The 18,054-nt window shown below is 38.6% G+C and overlaps 2 protein-coding genes across 3 annotated transcripts in view; both read right to left on the bottom strand.

The window, feature by feature from the left end:
* The window catches only part of F5 (coagulation factor V), a 65,716-nt gene extending 52,815 nt beyond the window's left edge, over nt 1–12,901 (bottom strand). Inside the window, exons 1-3 of the mRNA XM_090340490.1 lie at nt 12,654–12,901; nt 9,558–9,649; nt 2,909–3,031 (exon numbers count right to left, since the gene is read on the bottom strand). Coding sequence (XP_090196616.1) covers nt 2,909–3,031; nt 9,558–9,649; nt 12,654–12,808 — 370 coding nt within the window. The 5' untranslated portion in view covers nt 12,809–12,901. The remainder of the gene's footprint in view (nt 1–2,908; nt 3,032–9,557; nt 9,650–12,653) is intronic.
* A 3,206-nt stretch (nt 12,902–16,107) lies between these two features.
* Nucleotides 16,108–18,054, bottom strand: part of Selp (selectin P) — a 30,845-nt gene continuing 28,898 nt past the window's right edge. For both annotated transcript variants that reach the window (XM_090340491.1, XM_090340493.1), the window contains exons 14-15: nt 17,426–17,482; nt 16,108–16,911 (exon numbers count right to left, since the gene is read on the bottom strand). In XM_090340491.1, coding sequence (XP_090196617.1) covers nt 17,428–17,482 — 55 coding nt within the window. In that variant the 3' untranslated portion in view covers nt 16,108–16,911; nt 17,426–17,427. The remainder of the gene's footprint in view (nt 16,912–17,425; nt 17,483–18,054) is intronic.

Below are 18,054 nucleotides of genomic sequence, written 5' to 3'. Positions count from 1 at the left end.
ATCAGTTGTGCCATAGCTCTTTTTTTTTTTTTTTGGTGGCTAATTGGAGATAGAAATCTCATTGTCTTTTCTGCCCCTGGGCTTTAAATCTTGACCCTCAGATCTCTGCCTCCTGAGTATCTAAGATTATACAGAGTTGAACCACCCAGCTGGAAAAGATGTTTTTAAAGGAACAACATACGCTAAAAAAAAAAAAAAAAAAAAGAAGAAAAAAAAATAACGAATCCTTTTCTGAAATGTAGACTAGATTTCCAGGGGAAAAAATTACTTTCCTTATTTGTAGACCAGAAGCACTATACTCACCATTAACAATCTCAATTTTTTTTAAAGAAAAGGAAAAATGACATAACTATATAGACATAAAAACTTATGACTCTATAGACATAATGTTTTATTTCATAAATTGGTATGTTTCTATGACATACAAACCCTTAGCCTAATTTTGATCAAGTTCTAAATATTAAGTCCCAGAGATTGTAATTAGAGATTCCCTCCTTGAACACTTGTTTGTTAAAAAAAAAAAAAAAAAAAGCACCCTCGCTTACTCATAAATTGAAGTGGAAGCAGGGAGGCAGAATTTTAAACATTAAAAAAAAATAAATATAAGGCCAAATAAACATTACGGGAAGAGGAATGATGTGGCAAGGTTCATTCCCTTTGCAAACAGCCTAGCTAGGGTACAAAGTCCATCACTGCCACCTCCTCCCACATTTGAAGTGGAACCTGCAGGGGACAGGGACATTGGGAGATTTTCCTTCCTGCTCTGTATTACCATTTGCTGGTTCCATTGACAGAAAACCTCATGAGAAGGCTAAATGTCTGAGCATCGCATCACATCACTGTGTGATGTTAGGAGCATAGAAGAAACACCTAGAGTCTTGCCAAATATTAAAGACAGATAACATTTCAGTTATTTTTCCCTCAGAGGGTGTGTGTGTGTGTGTGTGTGTGGTACTCTTGGTTTCTTAATTGCTAGACAGGTGTTCTAACACTGGAGCCACATCCCTAGTGCTTATTTGCTTGAATTGCTTTTCAGGCAGAATTTCACATTTTTGCCCAGGGCTACTTTCAGGCTCCAAGATTCTGTTAACCTACAGCCTTTCCTATACAGCATATACCACTATGCCCAGTGGAGACATTTTTACAGTTAATGCTTATTTTTCTCAAGCATTAACATTAGCTATGCAAACATAGCAGGTCCTGGAGAAGGGACCTGTTACTCACTTAGGCCTTGGTAGTATTAAGTTTGACAATAATTTATATAGGAAAATAAATGTCAGAATTATTTTCTGACTCACAAATTTACGTGGCAAATATTAAATTATTTGAACGCATTTTGACTGAAGAATCTTCTCCACTATATAAATTGAAATGTATTGGGTATTATATGCTAGGCATTTTTCTTTAAGGTTTCATGACAATCAACCTGTATGAGAGATTTGTATGATCGCTCTTCTAGTTTTAAAGATGAAAGAGATGAGATGCAAACGTCATAAAACTAAGGGTCAAGATAAGATTTCTACCTGATAGTCTAGTCTATAAAACCACACTATAAACTGGTTTTCTGCTGCTTCAAATATATGATGGTTGGAATATACAGGAGAAGGGAAGATATTTGTGAAGCACCAGAAGTCTGAATGTTCCTATCCCAACAACTATTACAAAATTGCACTATTACAGTTGTTGCACTATATACTATTACAACAGCTATTACCAATGCCCTTATTCCAACAATAAATACAACTGGTACAATTATTGTGACTGACAACTGAAGTCTGAAAACTGTAATCAAAACAGCGGAAATAATCAGAACAATGACTGGGCTGTGGCTGACACAGTCACCTTCATCATCACCTTCTCCAAGATCATTGCCATCATTATCATCATGCAGTCTCTGTTATTTATTGAAGGTTTATCAAGTCATAGGAACCATGAGATTACCCAAATGACATCATTTAATCCTCAGAACTTTCCTGTGGGGTGACTAGAGCATTCCCATTTTATAGAGACAAGATCTAAGATTAAACTGCAAAAGACATAGATGCAGAAACTATAACTCTAAAATGTGAATCTAAGTCTTTCTTTAAAGCTTGTGTCCTTAAATACTTCATTATGTCCAAAATTCTAAAATGATGTCCAATGCCACTACCATCAAATGCCACTCACTGTCATTACTGTGCCAAACCAACCCTGTCAGGCCAATCATGTATCACTGTGTCAGTGATTGATGGGCTCAATTCAGCTAGTTGCCTGCTTCTATAAACAAAATTTTATTGGGACATAACCTTATACAATCATTCACTTATTCTCCTTGGCTGCTTTTATGCTAATAGTAAGAGTTAACAACTTGCAATAGAGATTCTATTGCCTGCTAAGCTTTTGGACAGAACTGGTAGCTTTTTTTTTCTTTTTGCCAGTCCTGGGGCTTGAACTCAGGGCCTGAGCACTGTCCTTTGGCTTTTACTTGAGCCACAGCACCATTTCTGTTTTTTTCTATGCATGTGGTACCGAGAAATCGAACCCGGGTCTTTGTGCATGCTAGGCAAGCATTCTACCAGTAGGCCAAACTCCCGGCCCAACTAGCAGCTTTTTAACAGAAACCTTTGCTGATCCTTGCCTTAAAACTCCTTTCCCAATTTTTTATTCCCAATTTAAAGAATTTAGAGAGATCAGGTAATTTGCCACTCAACTATTACAGTACATGTAACCTAGCAAAACCCTAAAATCTAGATGATTCCAAATGCCCCTTTTCTTCTCTGATACTTACAAAGGCAATGCTTTTTATGAGTACAATTGATGAAAAAGGAGATTTCTCTGACAACATGAGGTTAGCAGTTATAAATCTTTGCCAATGGAATTAAAGAGTTGTACATTTTCTTTTGTAAGAGAGACAATAAATTCCTCTTACCTTCGGAGAATTTACTGTATCTGATTCCTTGAGGATGGATGCTTAGAGGCTTGTTGGCCTTATTTTTGAAATGAACCTTCAAGATGTCTCCAACTTCAGCATATAAAGTAGGTCCAAGAAGTCCTGTGGAAACCATTTTTAAATTGAATTTCATTATTGGAGTGATGTACAGTAAGGTTACAGATACATTCATCAGTTATATTACTTCTTGAACACTGTTACTCCTTCTCATGTTTTTCTCCCACTTCCTTCACCACACCCCCTCCCACTCTTCTTGTTTTTCCCTTACCTTCCCATTTTCAAATATACAAATAAACACATGTATAATATACCCGGTACCAAAGTCAGATACAGTAACAACATGAAATAGACCTTAGGGAGAAAAGAAGAAAAAAAGAGATAGTTTCACATAGTATATTAAGATCAATAATCACAATGATAAACCTCTTGTTTCCATATCCTGGAGTTCATTTTGCTTAGCCTCAGCCTATATGAACATATGTACATAGCTTTTGAGTTATTGTGATTCTCTGTTAGGAGAATCCTAAACATACACTAATTGTTACAAATGAGGGAAACCATGCAACCTATGTTTCTTTGGGTCTGGCTTACTTTACTTAATATGATATTTTTCCAAGTCCTTCCATTTCCTTACAAATGGGGTGATATTCTTTCTGATGGCAGCATAGAATTCTTGATCCAATCATCTACTGAGGGGCATCTGGGTTGGTTCCATATCTTAGCTACAGTAAATAATGCTGCAATGAATATAGTTATGCTGGTAGGTTTAGTATGGCTTTGTTTCTGGATATTTGGTAGATGCCCAGAAGTGGGATTGCTGGGTCATAAGGGAGTCCTATGTTTAGTCTTTTGAGGAGCCTCCATACTGCTTTCCAGAGTGGCTGAATGAGTTTACACTCCCAACAACACTACAGAAGGGATCCCTCCTGGCCACATCCCTGCCAGCATCTGTTGCTATTAGATTTCTTGATGATGGCCATTCTAACTGGAGTGAGGTGAAATCTCAAAGTTGTTTTGATTTGCATTTCTTTTACAGCCAGAGACATCGAGCATTTCTTCATGTGTCTGTAGGCCATTCTTATTTCCTCTTTCAGAGAAGTCTCTCTTTAAGTCTTTAGCCCACCTTTTAATGGGATGGTTGTTTCTTTGAGGATTTTTGGAAGATTTAATTTCTTGAGCTGCAGGTATATTTTAGATATAAGACCCTTATCTGTTGTATGGCCAGTGAAGATCTTTTCCCATTCTGTGGGTTTCCTATTTATCTTGCTGGCTAGGTCCTTTGCCATACAGAAGCTCTGCAGTTTAATGCAGTCCCATTTGTCCAAACTTTGATTTGTTATAAAACAAAAATTTTAAATCGACTGTGTTCAGGATCATCCAAGACAGAGCTGTTAAGATAGAAAAGTAGAGAGGGGAGTTTGGCCTAGTGGTAGAGTGCTTGCCTAGCATGCATAGACTGGGATTTGATACCTTGGTACCACATCCATAGAAAAATCCAGAAGTGGCACTGTGGCTCAAGTGGGAGAGCTCTAGTCTTGAGAAAGCCCAGGGACAGTATTCAAGCCCTGAGTTCAAGCCCCAGGACTGGCAACAACAACAACAGTAACAAAAAGATAGAAAAGTATTCAGGAAACCCCCAAAATGATAGCTGTCATTCTTCCTGGTCTTGAAAGTGACCTGCTTCTCTGAAGTTTAGAAGATGCTGCCAGTCATTATCATACACACACACACACACACACACACACACACACGGAGGATAAAATCTTTGGCCTGGACTCAAAGCAAGTGAAAAGAGTAAAATAAATAGTTCTTACACAACCCACCATGATCCTTGTCTTTTTTTAAAATAGCCTACTATCTATATTGTCAAAAGAATCATTTTCCATTATGCAGGACATGTGAGGGAGTGGTTCCCTTAGATTTTTTTGCAGTAGGAAACCTCACACACCTCAATGAAGTAAAGGAGCAAATCATGTAGATCCTTAGTGCTAGGGCAGATTCAAAATCCCTGAACTAGAAGGGAGCTTATTGAATCTCAGAATATAACAAGCAAGAAGGAGAAAAGAGGCTATGTGTGATTACTCGGTCCCCGTGAAAGACTTTGGGTTTTCTTTCAAAAGCAGTGGCAAATTGCTGGATCTTTGCACAAATGAGTATGGTTTGACATGAATATTCCTCTGAGGGAGAAAATGTTCATCTTAGCTGCTTTATATAGTCTATGGAGTGAAATGAGTACAAGCAGAGATCTGCTGGCAAAGGACAGAGATGGTGATTGGGCCAGCAGATGCAAGGGTGAAGACATTAGAGAAATTGTATTCTGAACACATATGAAAGTAAAACGCACAGGAGCTTGTGATAGACCACACATGGCACCTGAAAGAGAGACCTCAGGTTGACCCCAAGATCTTTTATTTGGAAAACTGGGTAAAATATCAGATATGGTGGCAGGAAGCAGATTAAGGAAGCAAGATTCTACTTGCTACATGCCAGATACTGTGTTAGGTCCTGAGCTACAGAGTTCCTCTGCTCGGAGCTCACAAAGCTAGTGTGGAGATGGACATACAGTAGGAGTTACCCCTGCAATATGGACAAAATACTAAGGGAGCATAAGGGATATAGAAACAAATTTGTCAAGAGAGTTAAGAGTCTACATCTGAGCTGCAGTATTGAAGAATCACACATTAGAATTCCTCAAAATACAGTCTGTGAGGTCTCCATTTCAGTACAATGTTAAAAGAATGGTTCCCACTTACCACGTCATCAGCTCCAGATATGAAGAGGGAGCCCATGAATCTGTACTTTAATACATTCTCATCCCATGTGATTCTGTGTCCATGACTACTTTAGATAAATGACAAGAATCTGCTCACTCCCAAGCTAACTACAAATTCTCATGAGATTTGCTTCAGCATTAGGATTCATAGCAACTCAGGGAGGAAGTTATCCTGCTATGGAGTTCGACCATTATTTGTTTACAGTGATGATAATTCAGGCAGTACTTCCACTTAAGCACTGAAAAACCTTATATTAATTCTCAAAATAATTTTAAGAAAGATGTCAAGATCCTCCTATTACAGCTGAGAAAGCTGAGCTTTAGAGAATTTAAATATCTTATCCAGGATCACAAAAATAATAGGAGGAAGTCATAATTTAAACTTACATCTGTGTGATTCTTAGAGAACTTTAAGCTACTTCATTATACTATACCCTTTACCTAGTATTCATTCATTCATTCATTCAAAAAATGCTGGTTGCCAGACTCTGGTGGCTCAAATGATATCAGATACATAGCTCAGAACAGTGCCCAGGGCCAGAGTTCAAGTCCCCCAACTGGCCAAACTGACCAAAAAACAAATGCAGATGGATGGAACAGCAAATAGGGCAAAGGTACAAGTGACACAGGACTAGGCTGGGGAATAGGAATCGTGCAGTTAGCGACAGTGTTCTAATACAGCTCTTTCAATCAGATCTGAGGCTTTTCTTTCACAGCAGCTCTGCCTCCTTATCTAAACTAGAACCAATGATAAACAGGATCCTATCCTACATTTCAGAGGCATTCAAGAAAATCCTGCACAAAAATGCATGTTAGAATTCCTTAGTCCTCCTAAAACAAATACTTTCTGGGATATACAACAGTTGACAGAAAGGTAATGATTAAAGTGAAAAATGCTTAAATATAAATCATAGGCTGTTTACATCAACTCTCAAGGTCTATTTCTAATTAATAAGGTTAAATCAGGAATTCACCACAGATATTAATCATCTGAAAGGATTTCCATCACAATACTTTCCTGTTCAAAAACTATCAATATTTTTGGTTGCTATTGGTGGTGGTGGTGTGGGTCACAAAGCTTTAACTCTGGGCCTGGGCACTGTCCCTGAGCTCTTCAGCTCAAGGCTACTTCCCTACCCCTTGTGACACAGTGCCACTTCTGGTTTTCTGGTGGTTAATTGGTGATAACAGTCTCCCAGCCAGTGGTGCCCAGGCTGGCTTTGAACCTGGATTCTCAGATCTCAGCCTCCTGAGTAGCCTGCCTGGCTCTACCAATATTTTTTGCTGTAGGCTTACATGGGACTTGCATAGCACTCAGAATAATGACTAACCTAGCTAGCACAGTCATTACAATTTGGTTAACTTGACCAAAGCCACAGGTAGCTTCAAATACTTACCTAGGCCTAGTGAATATGTTTGCTAGATTATTTCCCTTCTTTACCCACCTATAATTCAATCTAATAGTTCCTGAAAAATGATTACACATGCTAAGCTTAGAATTCCAGTATTAAAATGAATAAACTGTGACAGAGAGGAGAAGATCCTTTAACTTCCTGTCCACAACTATGAATGTAATTACATGGACAACGTTAATTTCCTCCAATAAGTGTAGGAACTCTTTTTACCTATGACTAACCCAGTCCAAGCTTTGAGTACCTTTGAATTCCAAGTCCTTCATTCTCTTGTAGAACCATTGTTTCTCATTTCATTTTCAGTTGTTTCAGGAAAGAATTGTACATAAATCCTTTTGCTTCAATATCCCTACTTCCATTCTCTCTTTAAACCCTCACTACTCCATAACCAAAGGCAGTGCTGCATTTTAGTCCCTATGTGAGTGGTGCTCAGTGTTGCTTGACCCTTGATTCCAGGACACCACATTTTCTAGCTTTCCCTCTTCTTTCTGGGTGAACTTTCTCAAGCTCTTTGGTGACCTTTCTCTCTTAGTTTATCCTTTGGACCTTGTTCCTTTGAGCTGTGTCTACAGTTGTATATCATCATCTTCTCCCAAAGCATCAGTTGCTACTTTAATTCTGATGTCTCCCAACTACTGATACCTAGTTTAAGTCTCTCTCTCTTTTGTATTTGTCCACTCAGTCCTCAACATTACATAGGCTCTCCACAGACATCTTGAACTCCAAATCTGAGCTCTTTGGCTTCCTTCACAAACATCCTTTTTCCTAAATTTTCTTTCCATTCTTCTGGCTGCAGAGCCAATCATCATTCTCTCTTATTCATTATCAGCATCCTGTTCAGTTGGTTTTAGCTTCTAAATATCTTTGGGCTCTATCTCAACTTCTTATCTAGACTAACACCAAAATGCTCTAGCTAGTTTATCTGGCTATGGACTTGTCTATCTCCAACTTGTTATCCAAGTATCCAAGTGCAAATATAAGTCTCTTCCTCTTGCTTATATCCTTTCCATGACTCCTGACTTCCCGCAAGATAAAGTGACTTCCCCCAAGATAAAGTCCTAAGGGAATGTTGTGTTGTATTCCTCCTGTGGTGATATCACTTGCTAATTCTGGTTTTTGTAGGTAATGCCCTCACTGTGAGGATCTTGTAATGGTTCTCTGAATGCATCATACACTCTCACCTCTTAACCTTTATATACTATTTCCTAGGTTTAAATGCATCTTTAGGAAAGAGGAATGAGGATAAGATGAATAGAGGAATAGATGGTCAAACATGTTCAAAGTATATTATATGAATATATGAAAAAAGTAAATGGTGGTGATGAGGATAAAGATGTATTTTATTTTTAAAATTATTATTCATTTATATTAACTTTACAAAAGTATTTAATTGTGATTTTTGTATCCCCAGAGCTTGAAATGTAGTTAGGTATTTATCTGAGCATGGTTTTGTTTTACTTTATCATTATTGATCTTTGACTGAAATGATGGCTCAGTCCAAGAACAACTAAAGATTCAAGGAAACCATTGAAATTGAATAGAGAAGGGGGGAAATTAAGATGGGGGGGAGGAGGGAGGGAAATGGGGACCATGACATGAGTAAGGGTATCAACGTTTGTGAAGTAATGCACTCTCTATCTGGTGAATATAATGTAACCCTTCTATTAATTACAATAAAAATATATGGAAAAAAAGATTAAAGGAGATGAGAAGAGGTGGGAGAGACAGTGCTAAGAGGGAAAGAAATGGAGACTGAGTCCAGGAAAGCTAAAATTCACCTGATTAAAGAAGGAGAGATGAGTTACTGATAAAGGAATCTAATGAGAAGAGGTCCTCCCTTCATTCCTGTGAAAAGGCTTTCATGTTTAATATTCTAAAATCCTAATTAACCTAGTTTCCTTGACTAAAGAAGAAATGAAGAAAAATGAAAATGCTCTCTAAAAATGCCTAGTGAACTTATACATAATTGTTCAAAATAAATGAATGTTTAAAGGCATATATATTCAAAGGAAATATATAAATAACAATACACAGGAAATAGAAAATGGCTGAAGGATTACATGCATATTGAAATCCACAGTGCTGTAAGATATATGATCTTCTGTGGACCAATGAATTGAGAAGCTGTTGTGTTAAGAACATTTGTTCTTTCTAAACTAGGCCACTAAATATTATCATGACTTCATTCTGTATCTATTTTTGACAAAGATTAAAAGATAGCTGGCTTCATGCACAATGTGACTTATAAAGTGTCACAGAATTCCATGCTCAAAGGGCCCCTGTTTTGGTTTAATTCTTGTGAATCAAGCCCTCACATTATATAGCCAATATCATTTAAAAACAACATTTTTACAAAATGACAGTTGGTATTTAAATACAAATGAACATCACATTATCTAAAGAAAACTATCTCTTAGAAGTAAAAACTAAGTTTTAAACTCACCTGAACCGCTTGATTGTGGTTTTTCCTTCTTAAAAGATGCTTCATACTCCCTATAGACAATTTTTTTAAATGAAGTTGTAGAAGAATTCAAACTGGAAATAAAACAAAAATATGAAAGATATGTATGACATCGAATACTACAAAAAGGTAAATCTTACAATCGGGCATTTAGTAAAATAATAGTATTTTATTATATTTCAGAAATCCTAGGTTCTATAAATATGAACAATTAATAGATACAATGATATAATTATTTATCTTCAAAAATAATCTGTTGTGATAAGCAGTTTTTTTCCTCACAAATTCAGCTGCACTCAGCATCAATTTTCTAAAAAGAAAATGAAGATCATAGTGTGAACTTGGAATTTAGGTTTAGATTAAATATACAATTGATGGTCCAGTGACAGTGCTCCATGCTTTTAAGTCTAGCTACTCAGTAGGTAGAGCAAAAAAATTGAAACCAAGTAGGGCAAAAAAAAAATTTATAATACTCCTATCTCCAGCAAAGAAGCCAGAAATGGAGAAGTGGCTCATGTGGTAAGGCAGTAGTCTTGAGTAGAAAATCCCAAGCCAGAGTATGAGTTCAAGCACAGTACTGGTACCTACATGCAACAAAATTTGAAACATTATAAAATCATTTGCAAAGTAAACATTTGATCTCTTTTCAAATGAATCAATCAAATCCAGCTTAACATTTTTTCTGCAAAATAAAATTTCACCTTACAAATTGGCCCTATTTCTAGTTGAGATGATAGAGATGCATAATAGGGGCCACATGAGATTCATATGGGAAGCAAATAAATGAAAGTGCTATCTCAGCAAAATTAATTCATCTTTTCTTTCTGGAGGTGCTGAGTTTGAAGCCAGAACCTCATTATTGCTAGGCTAATGCTCTACCATTTGAACCAGATAGCCTCATTTCTGCTTTTTGTTGCTTGTTTCACTGTTGTTTTGGTGAGCTTTTCTGCCTCAGACCAGCCTCAAACTGTGAGTCTCCAAATCTCAGCCTTCTAAGTAGCTGGACTTACAGGCTTGAACCACTGGCACCATACTAAAATAACTTGTTGATTAAAAGTAAAGACAAGAGGCAAAAAAATATGATTTCCTCTTTTCTTTCCTGACCCAGATAAGAACTATTTCTAGGTTGAATGGGTCTCTGAATCTTAACAAATAATGGTACCACATTTCACACAATAGAGGCCATTTACAGAGAATTTCCTCTAGTTCTCTTGTCAATTACTTACCCATCTTTTCTTCCTAGCCGGGTAAAGACCAACCAACACCATATCCTTTTATCAACAATAGCTGTTTTTAGAACTCATTCCTTTTTATCCTTTTACCTACATTTATTCATTTTCTTTCTATAAGTATAGTGTGTTGAAGATAAGACAAAACTAAATTTTCTTTTTCTTTTTTTGTCAGTTGTAGGACTTGAACTCTGGGCCTGTGTATTATCTCTGAGCTCTTCAGCCCAAGGACACTGCCACTTTGAGCCACAGTGCCACTTCCAGTTTTCTAGTGGTTAATTGGAGATAAGAGTCTCATGGACTTTTTAGTGCCCAGGCTGGCTCTGAACCATGATCCTCAGGTCTTAGCCTCTTGAGTAGCTAGGATTATAGGTGTGAGCCACCATACCTGGCAACAACTAACTTTTTATTCTATTTACAAGTAAGCAAGATTAATCAAGTATGTATGTAGAACACCTCCCTAGCAAGTACAAGGCCCTGACTCAAATAAACAAGAAGTTCTAAAGGCATGGCTATCAAGCCTAGCAAGCATAGGAAGTCTTAAGTTCAAACTCCAGTACCACTAAAACAAAAAACAAAGAGTATTGGTGTGACTTCGATGATCACCTTAAAATGAAATGTGTATAATACTCTTTTTAAAGGAAGAATGCATCATAAAAGTAAAATGGTATGCAATTTCCTTCAAGGCAGTTTAGTAACAAATTTTCAAAGGGTTAAAATGTAATAAACTAAAAGCCTTTCAGACTATTACATTATTGCTTGGCAGATTGCTTTGATTTTGTAATTGTAAAAGAGGAACACATCTTTCACAATCCTCTAAATTTGATGTTGAGTTTTAAAAAATGAATCACACAATTTGAAACAAAATATGTAACTAACTGAAAATATTGGATAACTCATGAATTTCTGAGAAGTCTTACTTGCAACTTTTCAATTATAAAAATGAAGTTTGTAGTTCACCAAGTTTTAGCATTTTTTTTTGAGTGACATATACCATTTAATCATAACCTTACCAAAATATCCAGGATAAATTATATTCTAAGAAGTGGTTTAAAGTGAGAAAAACAGAGGTCACATTAAATATCCACACATAAGTCAAATATGAAACAGATAAAAGACAAAGTTCCAAGTGTTGCATTTCCGCAGTTATAAGAAAGTAACACAATTATGGAAACAATTATTTATCTGCTTATAGTAAAGTGAAAACTATAACCCTTTACTTTTAGGTGATGAAATCTACATAGACAATGGAATAAATAATAGCTAGAAGTTCTATAATAAATATGAGACCACTGAAACAGTAGTTTGCAGTAGGGCTCAGTGGAGAGCTAGCGTCTGGTAGTTCTTTTGAATCAATCAGTGTAGTATGCCAATTATCATCCACACTAAACAAGTTGTATTTTTTTACAAAAACCCAAAATTTTGTAAAGAAAATAGCATTTAACCAACCAACCCAAGTATTTCCTGCACCATCAGGATGATAAACCATGTTAGTAAAGGAAAAAATATAGCATCTACCAAGTAAATTTTATTCATGATACTTTATATGTAGTATGAAAGATAAGTAGGAGAGAGACAGACACAGAGAGCTATACACACACACACACACAGAGAGAGAGAGAGAGAGAGAGAGAGAGAGAGAGAGAGAGAGAGAGAGAGAGAGAGAGAGAGAGAGGAGAGAGGGAGAGAGGGAGAGAGGGAGAGAGGGAGAGAGGGAGAGAGGGAGAGAGGGAGAGAGGGAGAGAGGGAGAGACAGGGAGAGACAGGGAGAGACAGGGAGAGACAGGGAGAGACAGGGAGAGACAGGGAGAGACAGGGAGACAGACAGAATCTTAAATATAAAAGTTACCTTGGATCCATGGGCTCAGGGTGGTAGCTCCAAGTGATACCCTGAGCAGCCACATAAAACTGCCTAACCACTGCCTCTGCCCTTTGTTTTCCCCATCCTGCCCAGCCGGTGCCCAGGACCACCAGGACCCAGAGGCGTGGGCAGGCCAGAAGCATGGTGCCTGTCCTTCTTCTGGCCACAGCCTCTGCCCTGGACCCAGCGGGATTTCCTAGTTAAGCTGACAAGAAAGAGCCCAGCAAGGCACTGGGGCTGTCCTGCTGCAATGAGCTCTGAAGGCTGTTGGTGGCAGTGTCCTAGTGCTCTGTAGCTCCCCCTTCTTCCCCTTGGGGCTTGTCCAGGCAGGCATTTAGTCTGCTGACAACAGCTATTTACCAGGGAGAACAGCAAGCAGATTAGTGACTGTTTTACTACAGGTGGAGAAAGGGCAGGGGTCTGGTTAGAGGTTCTACCAGTGCTCAGGGCTTCGAGCCTCAAAGCTATGTTCCTCTACTTCACCGCCGGTGGGAGCCGTTGTTATCTCATCCCACCCAGCAAATGCTGCCAACGTCAAAGCTGACACTCTCTCAGCCCCTGACAATTGAGGTGAAGTACTGGACAGAGAAACACTGCTTTCAGGTGGTGAAGGAAGAGGGGAAGAAGCCCACCAAAAATCTAATGTTCTAGTGTTCCAGTCACAGATCTTGTCTCCATGAGGGCCTTATCGCCAAAACAAAATCGAGAAAGGCTCACACACATGGGCTGAAATGATCAGTAATTCAGCTCCGTTTTACTCACTAGCTGTGTGGTCTCTCCCCCTCCCCTATCTCTGTGGAGTATATTTTTTTTTAAAAAAAATTATCTTTAATAGTTGTACAAAGAGTATAGTTTTGGTTTTGGCAAAGCAGGAATGATAGTACTAGTTTTTTTTCCTCTGTATCAATGCCTGTTGTCCTAAATTACTCTATAAACAGTTTGAGATCTAGAGGATCATGATTTGAAGCTGACCTCAAGCAGAAAAGTTGATATTTCATCTCCAATTAACTAGTAAAAGACTGTATGGAAGTAATGATTCAGGAGCTAGAACACCAAATATGAGCAAGAAATCCCAGCAAGTTTAAGGCCCTGAGTTCAAACCCTGGTGTGTACGTGTGTGTGTACGTGTACAAATTTACCCAATAAGATTTGCTGGAGGGCTGGGAATGTGGCTTAGTGGTTGAGTACCTGCCTAGCATGCATGAAGCCATGAGTTCAATTCCTCAGTACCATATAAACAAAAAGCTGGAAGTGGCACTATGGCTCGAGTGGTAGAGTGCTTGCCTTGAGCCAAAGAAGCTCAAAGACGGTGACTAGGCCCTGAGTTCAAGCCCCAGGACTGGCCAAAAAAAAAAAATCGTTGCTGGTATTCTGTAATTCTGTAAACTATATAATGCCCCAGACAGGACAGGACCATAGCCTAGTGGTAGAGTGCTTGCCTTGCATACATGAAGTCCTGGGCTCAATTCCTCAGTACCATGTACTACACAGAAAAAGCTTGAATGGTGCTTTGACTCAATTAGCAGAGCACTAGCCTTGAGCAAAAAGTGTTCAAGGACAGCGCCTAGGCCTTGAGTTCAAGCCCCAGGACTGGCAAAAATAAAAATGCCCAGTACAAGCACACAGCAGATCTTTACTCCTATGACTCTAATTCTCTGACTCCAGGGTTCTTTCTACTACCTGGAGGATCTATTTCACACTGTCTTAAATCTTATTTTACTGTTGATGGAGGATCTTAGAATTCTACTGCTTGAAGCACTGTGATGACTTCTCCAGTGTTTCTTGAGTCTAGGTGCCTCCAAGCTTCTCTCCAGTTTGTATACTTCTAGTATATTCAATAAATTGTAATCTGGTACATCAGCAACGAATCTTTTGTCCTTGTTCTTTTGGTGATATTATTCTGCTAACTTAGAATGTCCATTCCTGAGCCAAGTGTCGTGGAGTCTGCCTGTAAGTACTCGGGAAGCAGGAACACAAGGTTCTTGAGTTCAATCAAGCTCCCGATTCAAAAAAAATCCTAAAACTAGAAGCAGTGGCTCACACCCATAATTCTAGCCTTGAGAAAGGTAGAGTAAGAAGATCATTAGTCTATGTGTAAAGCAGGAGACCCTACCTGAAAAGTAAACTAAAAGCAACATGGCTTGAAGTCATGGTTCAAGTGTTAAGACACTGAATTAAACCCAGTACAATCCCTTCCCAAAGGTAAAAATAAATAAGTCTATCCTCTTCTTCCTCTTTGATTTTCTTGCCCCTTCTTAGTAGTCCAGAATTTTGCCTCCCCCTCCTCTTCTCCAGTCTTGGGGCCTGAACTCAGGACCTGAGCACTGTCCTTGGGCTTTCTCAACATTAGAACTCTACCACTTGAGTCCCAGCACCACTTCCAACTTTTTCTATGTATGTGGTACCAAGGAATTGAACCCAGGCTTTTTGTGCATACTAGGCAAGCACTCTACCACTAGGCCAAACTACCAGCCCCTCCCTCTCTCTACCTCCTTCCCTTCGTTCTCCCTTCCTCCTTCCTTTCTCCCCCTTCTTTCCACCCTTCATCCCTCCCTCCTTCTCAATCCCTCTCTGTCTCTCTCTCTCCCTCCTCCCCTCTCTTCTCAGCTCAAACTGTTCCATGAGTTTTCTGAACTCCTGCAATTCTATTCAAATTTACACCCTCATTTATTAGCCTTTATCATTTTTACATGTGTCCGTTGTATCAACAACTCTGCAGGGACAGAACAATGCCTTCCTACAACACCAGTGGCTCCCCATGCTGTTAGGACATGGTAATTCCTTAGCCACTTTCACAAAACACGAATTCTGACTCGGGAGACTGCATTCAAAATCCGTGTCTGTAATACTTAACTCGATGTCTGACTTGTAGCAAGTTGTCAGGCATGGTTTTAGCAGTGTAGCTGAGGGATTTTTTTTCCCATTCCTGGGATTTAAAACTCAGGCCTGGGCACTGTCCCTGAGCCTCTTTGTGCTCAAGGCTAGTGTCCTACCCCTTGAGCCACAGCATCACTTCTGGCTCTTTCTGAGTTGTTTATTGGAGACTTTTCTGCCTGGGAACTGCAATCCTCACATCTCAGCCTCCTGAGTAGCTAGGATTACAGGTGTGAGCCACCATCAGGAACTTTTTAAGAGCAGGATATCCTTTAAAAATAAGGCTACTACCAAAATCCTTGCAAAAGTCATTGAAGTCTTTGCCATTTTCCCTTACAAATGTGCTTTTGCATATCTAGTCTATATGACATAGTCATTGGATTATCTTTAAGCAAGAAAAACAACTACATATTGCTTGTCTCTCTAGTCTTTTTTTCATTAATTTCAGATTAGCACTATATAACTTATAGTGACCTATTAACTAAGTGTATAATTTTATATACATACATATATGTATATATATCATATCCATTCTACCCTAGAGAACATTAAGGGGATGAAGACCTTTTCTGCTTCTCTGATTTTCTCTTGGAACAAGTAGTACGTGTTACACATTTGCTGGCTCACTGGAAAGGTGGGACTGTATTTGGAACAATTGTACCTGTGTGTTACATTAATAGCTAAGCGATGAACACAGATCTTATTGAACAAAACACTCAATAGTGCAGCAAAGAATTGAAGGGGACCTTTTTAATGACACATTCCAATATTGATGTTTGGGTCCCTTGGTTGAGAAAAAGCCTATAGTGAAATATAACCTCCCATCTAAGTTCTTGGTCTTCTGTAGCTTCTGGTGCCATCAGAAGTTTCTTTGGAAGACTTGGTATCTGAGGGACTAAGCAACCTCAGAGACAGCGACCACTGAAAACTCTAGGAGATCTTCCAAGATTCTCCTCAAGTTAGAGACTGTCTTCCAGCAACATAGAGAATACCTTTCTTTAATCCAAAAGCAAAAAAACCACTATTTTTGTTTCTCCACAGTCTGCTCTTCTGGTGAGTCAGATGCTCCTATCTTGGGCCAAAGCTTACAGACAACAGCAGAACCATTTGCTGCTGGCCTCTGTGGCTTGTGTGGGAAGAAGAGGAAAGGTGGGGCAGGAAGGGGTGGTGGGTGGAGAGGTGGGAATGTGGCACAATCCGTTCTGCTCTGGTCGAGTTAATCTAAAGGATTTTCCATGTGTTTTATTCACAATTATTTCCAGAAAACTTTACAAATGTGCTACAGTCAAAGTCAAGTCTAGCAGGAATCTTGGTCTTCACCAGTCAGACCCTCAGAGATTAGACAAGATGATTAAGGAGAAATAACTGGTCTCTGAAAATAAGAAAAAAATCAGTATAAATATCATCTCCTTAAAATAAGGGGAAAAATCTTTCACTATATCTATCCCCCACAACTAAAATTGTCTTTCTACGCTATAGATTTGTAATCATCCAAGCTGCAATTTTAGGAAACTCAACTATTCTCAGTACTGTTCAGCAGAAGGATGACATCAAATCATTTCTATTTTCCCAACAGGTGGCGTAACAGATTGTTAAGCAGGTCCATGGTGTAATGACACCTAACAGCAAATAATGGGAACACCATACTTGTGGATTAAGTTATGCACCATTAGAACATTTCTAACACAGAAGAAATGAAAATCCTTAAAGGAATTCATTCTCTTGTCATTTCTCTGCCATGTATACTTCCTCCTGCCAATACGATATCCTGCCATTGCCTTAAAATCCAATACTTATTTATATTTTTTAAAAATCAAGATTTTCATTTTCTTCATCCCCCTCCTACTCCATTGTCTTAAAAAAATATATCTTCAAAGGTAACTTACCTTCAAGGGTTTGGTTCAAATGCAGCATTTGTAAAGACTCCATATGTTCCCAGATGGCTAAAGAACAGAAACACAAATATAACCCACAATGCAAGGTTTAGTCAACACAGTCCAGCACAGAGTGTCTCCAGAAACTGTGGGTTGCTACCTGCTTCTGGACTGTTGTCTGCTTTTATATAGAAAGGAAAATAAATGCACATGCAATTTCCAAGATTCTTACTTGGGCCGGGAGCATGGCTTAGTAGTAGAATACTGCCTAGCATGCACAAAGCCCTGGGTTCAATTCCTCAGTACCACATACACAGAAAAACCTGGAAATGGCACTGTGGCTCAAGTGGTAGAGTGCTAGCCTTGAGCAAAAAGTTCCAAGGACAGTTTCCAGGCCCTATGTTCAAACCCCAGGATTAGAAAAAAAAAAGATTCTTACTTAACAGCCCTGAGTAATTTGCATTACAGTCTATTTTATACCTGCTCAGATTATAGGAAATGTCCAGACTGGCATAAAATGGAGATAAAAGTGACTCATATGGTATGAAAAATCTGGCCTACACCAGAATGAGTTTTCAAAATGGTGTTTTGTTTGTACTACAAATTTTGGCCTACTGTTATTTCTCCTGTGTGCTATAATT

Source organism: Megascapheus bottae, chromosome 10 (genome assembly GCF_031878675.1).
Source record: "Megascapheus bottae isolate mThoBot1 chromosome 10, mThoBot2.hap1, whole genome shotgun sequence".
NCBI lineage: Eukaryota > Metazoa > Chordata > Mammalia > Rodentia > Geomyidae > Megascapheus > Megascapheus bottae.
Note: the sequence above shows the minus strand (reverse complement) of the source record. Positions and strands in the feature narration are given on the sequence as shown.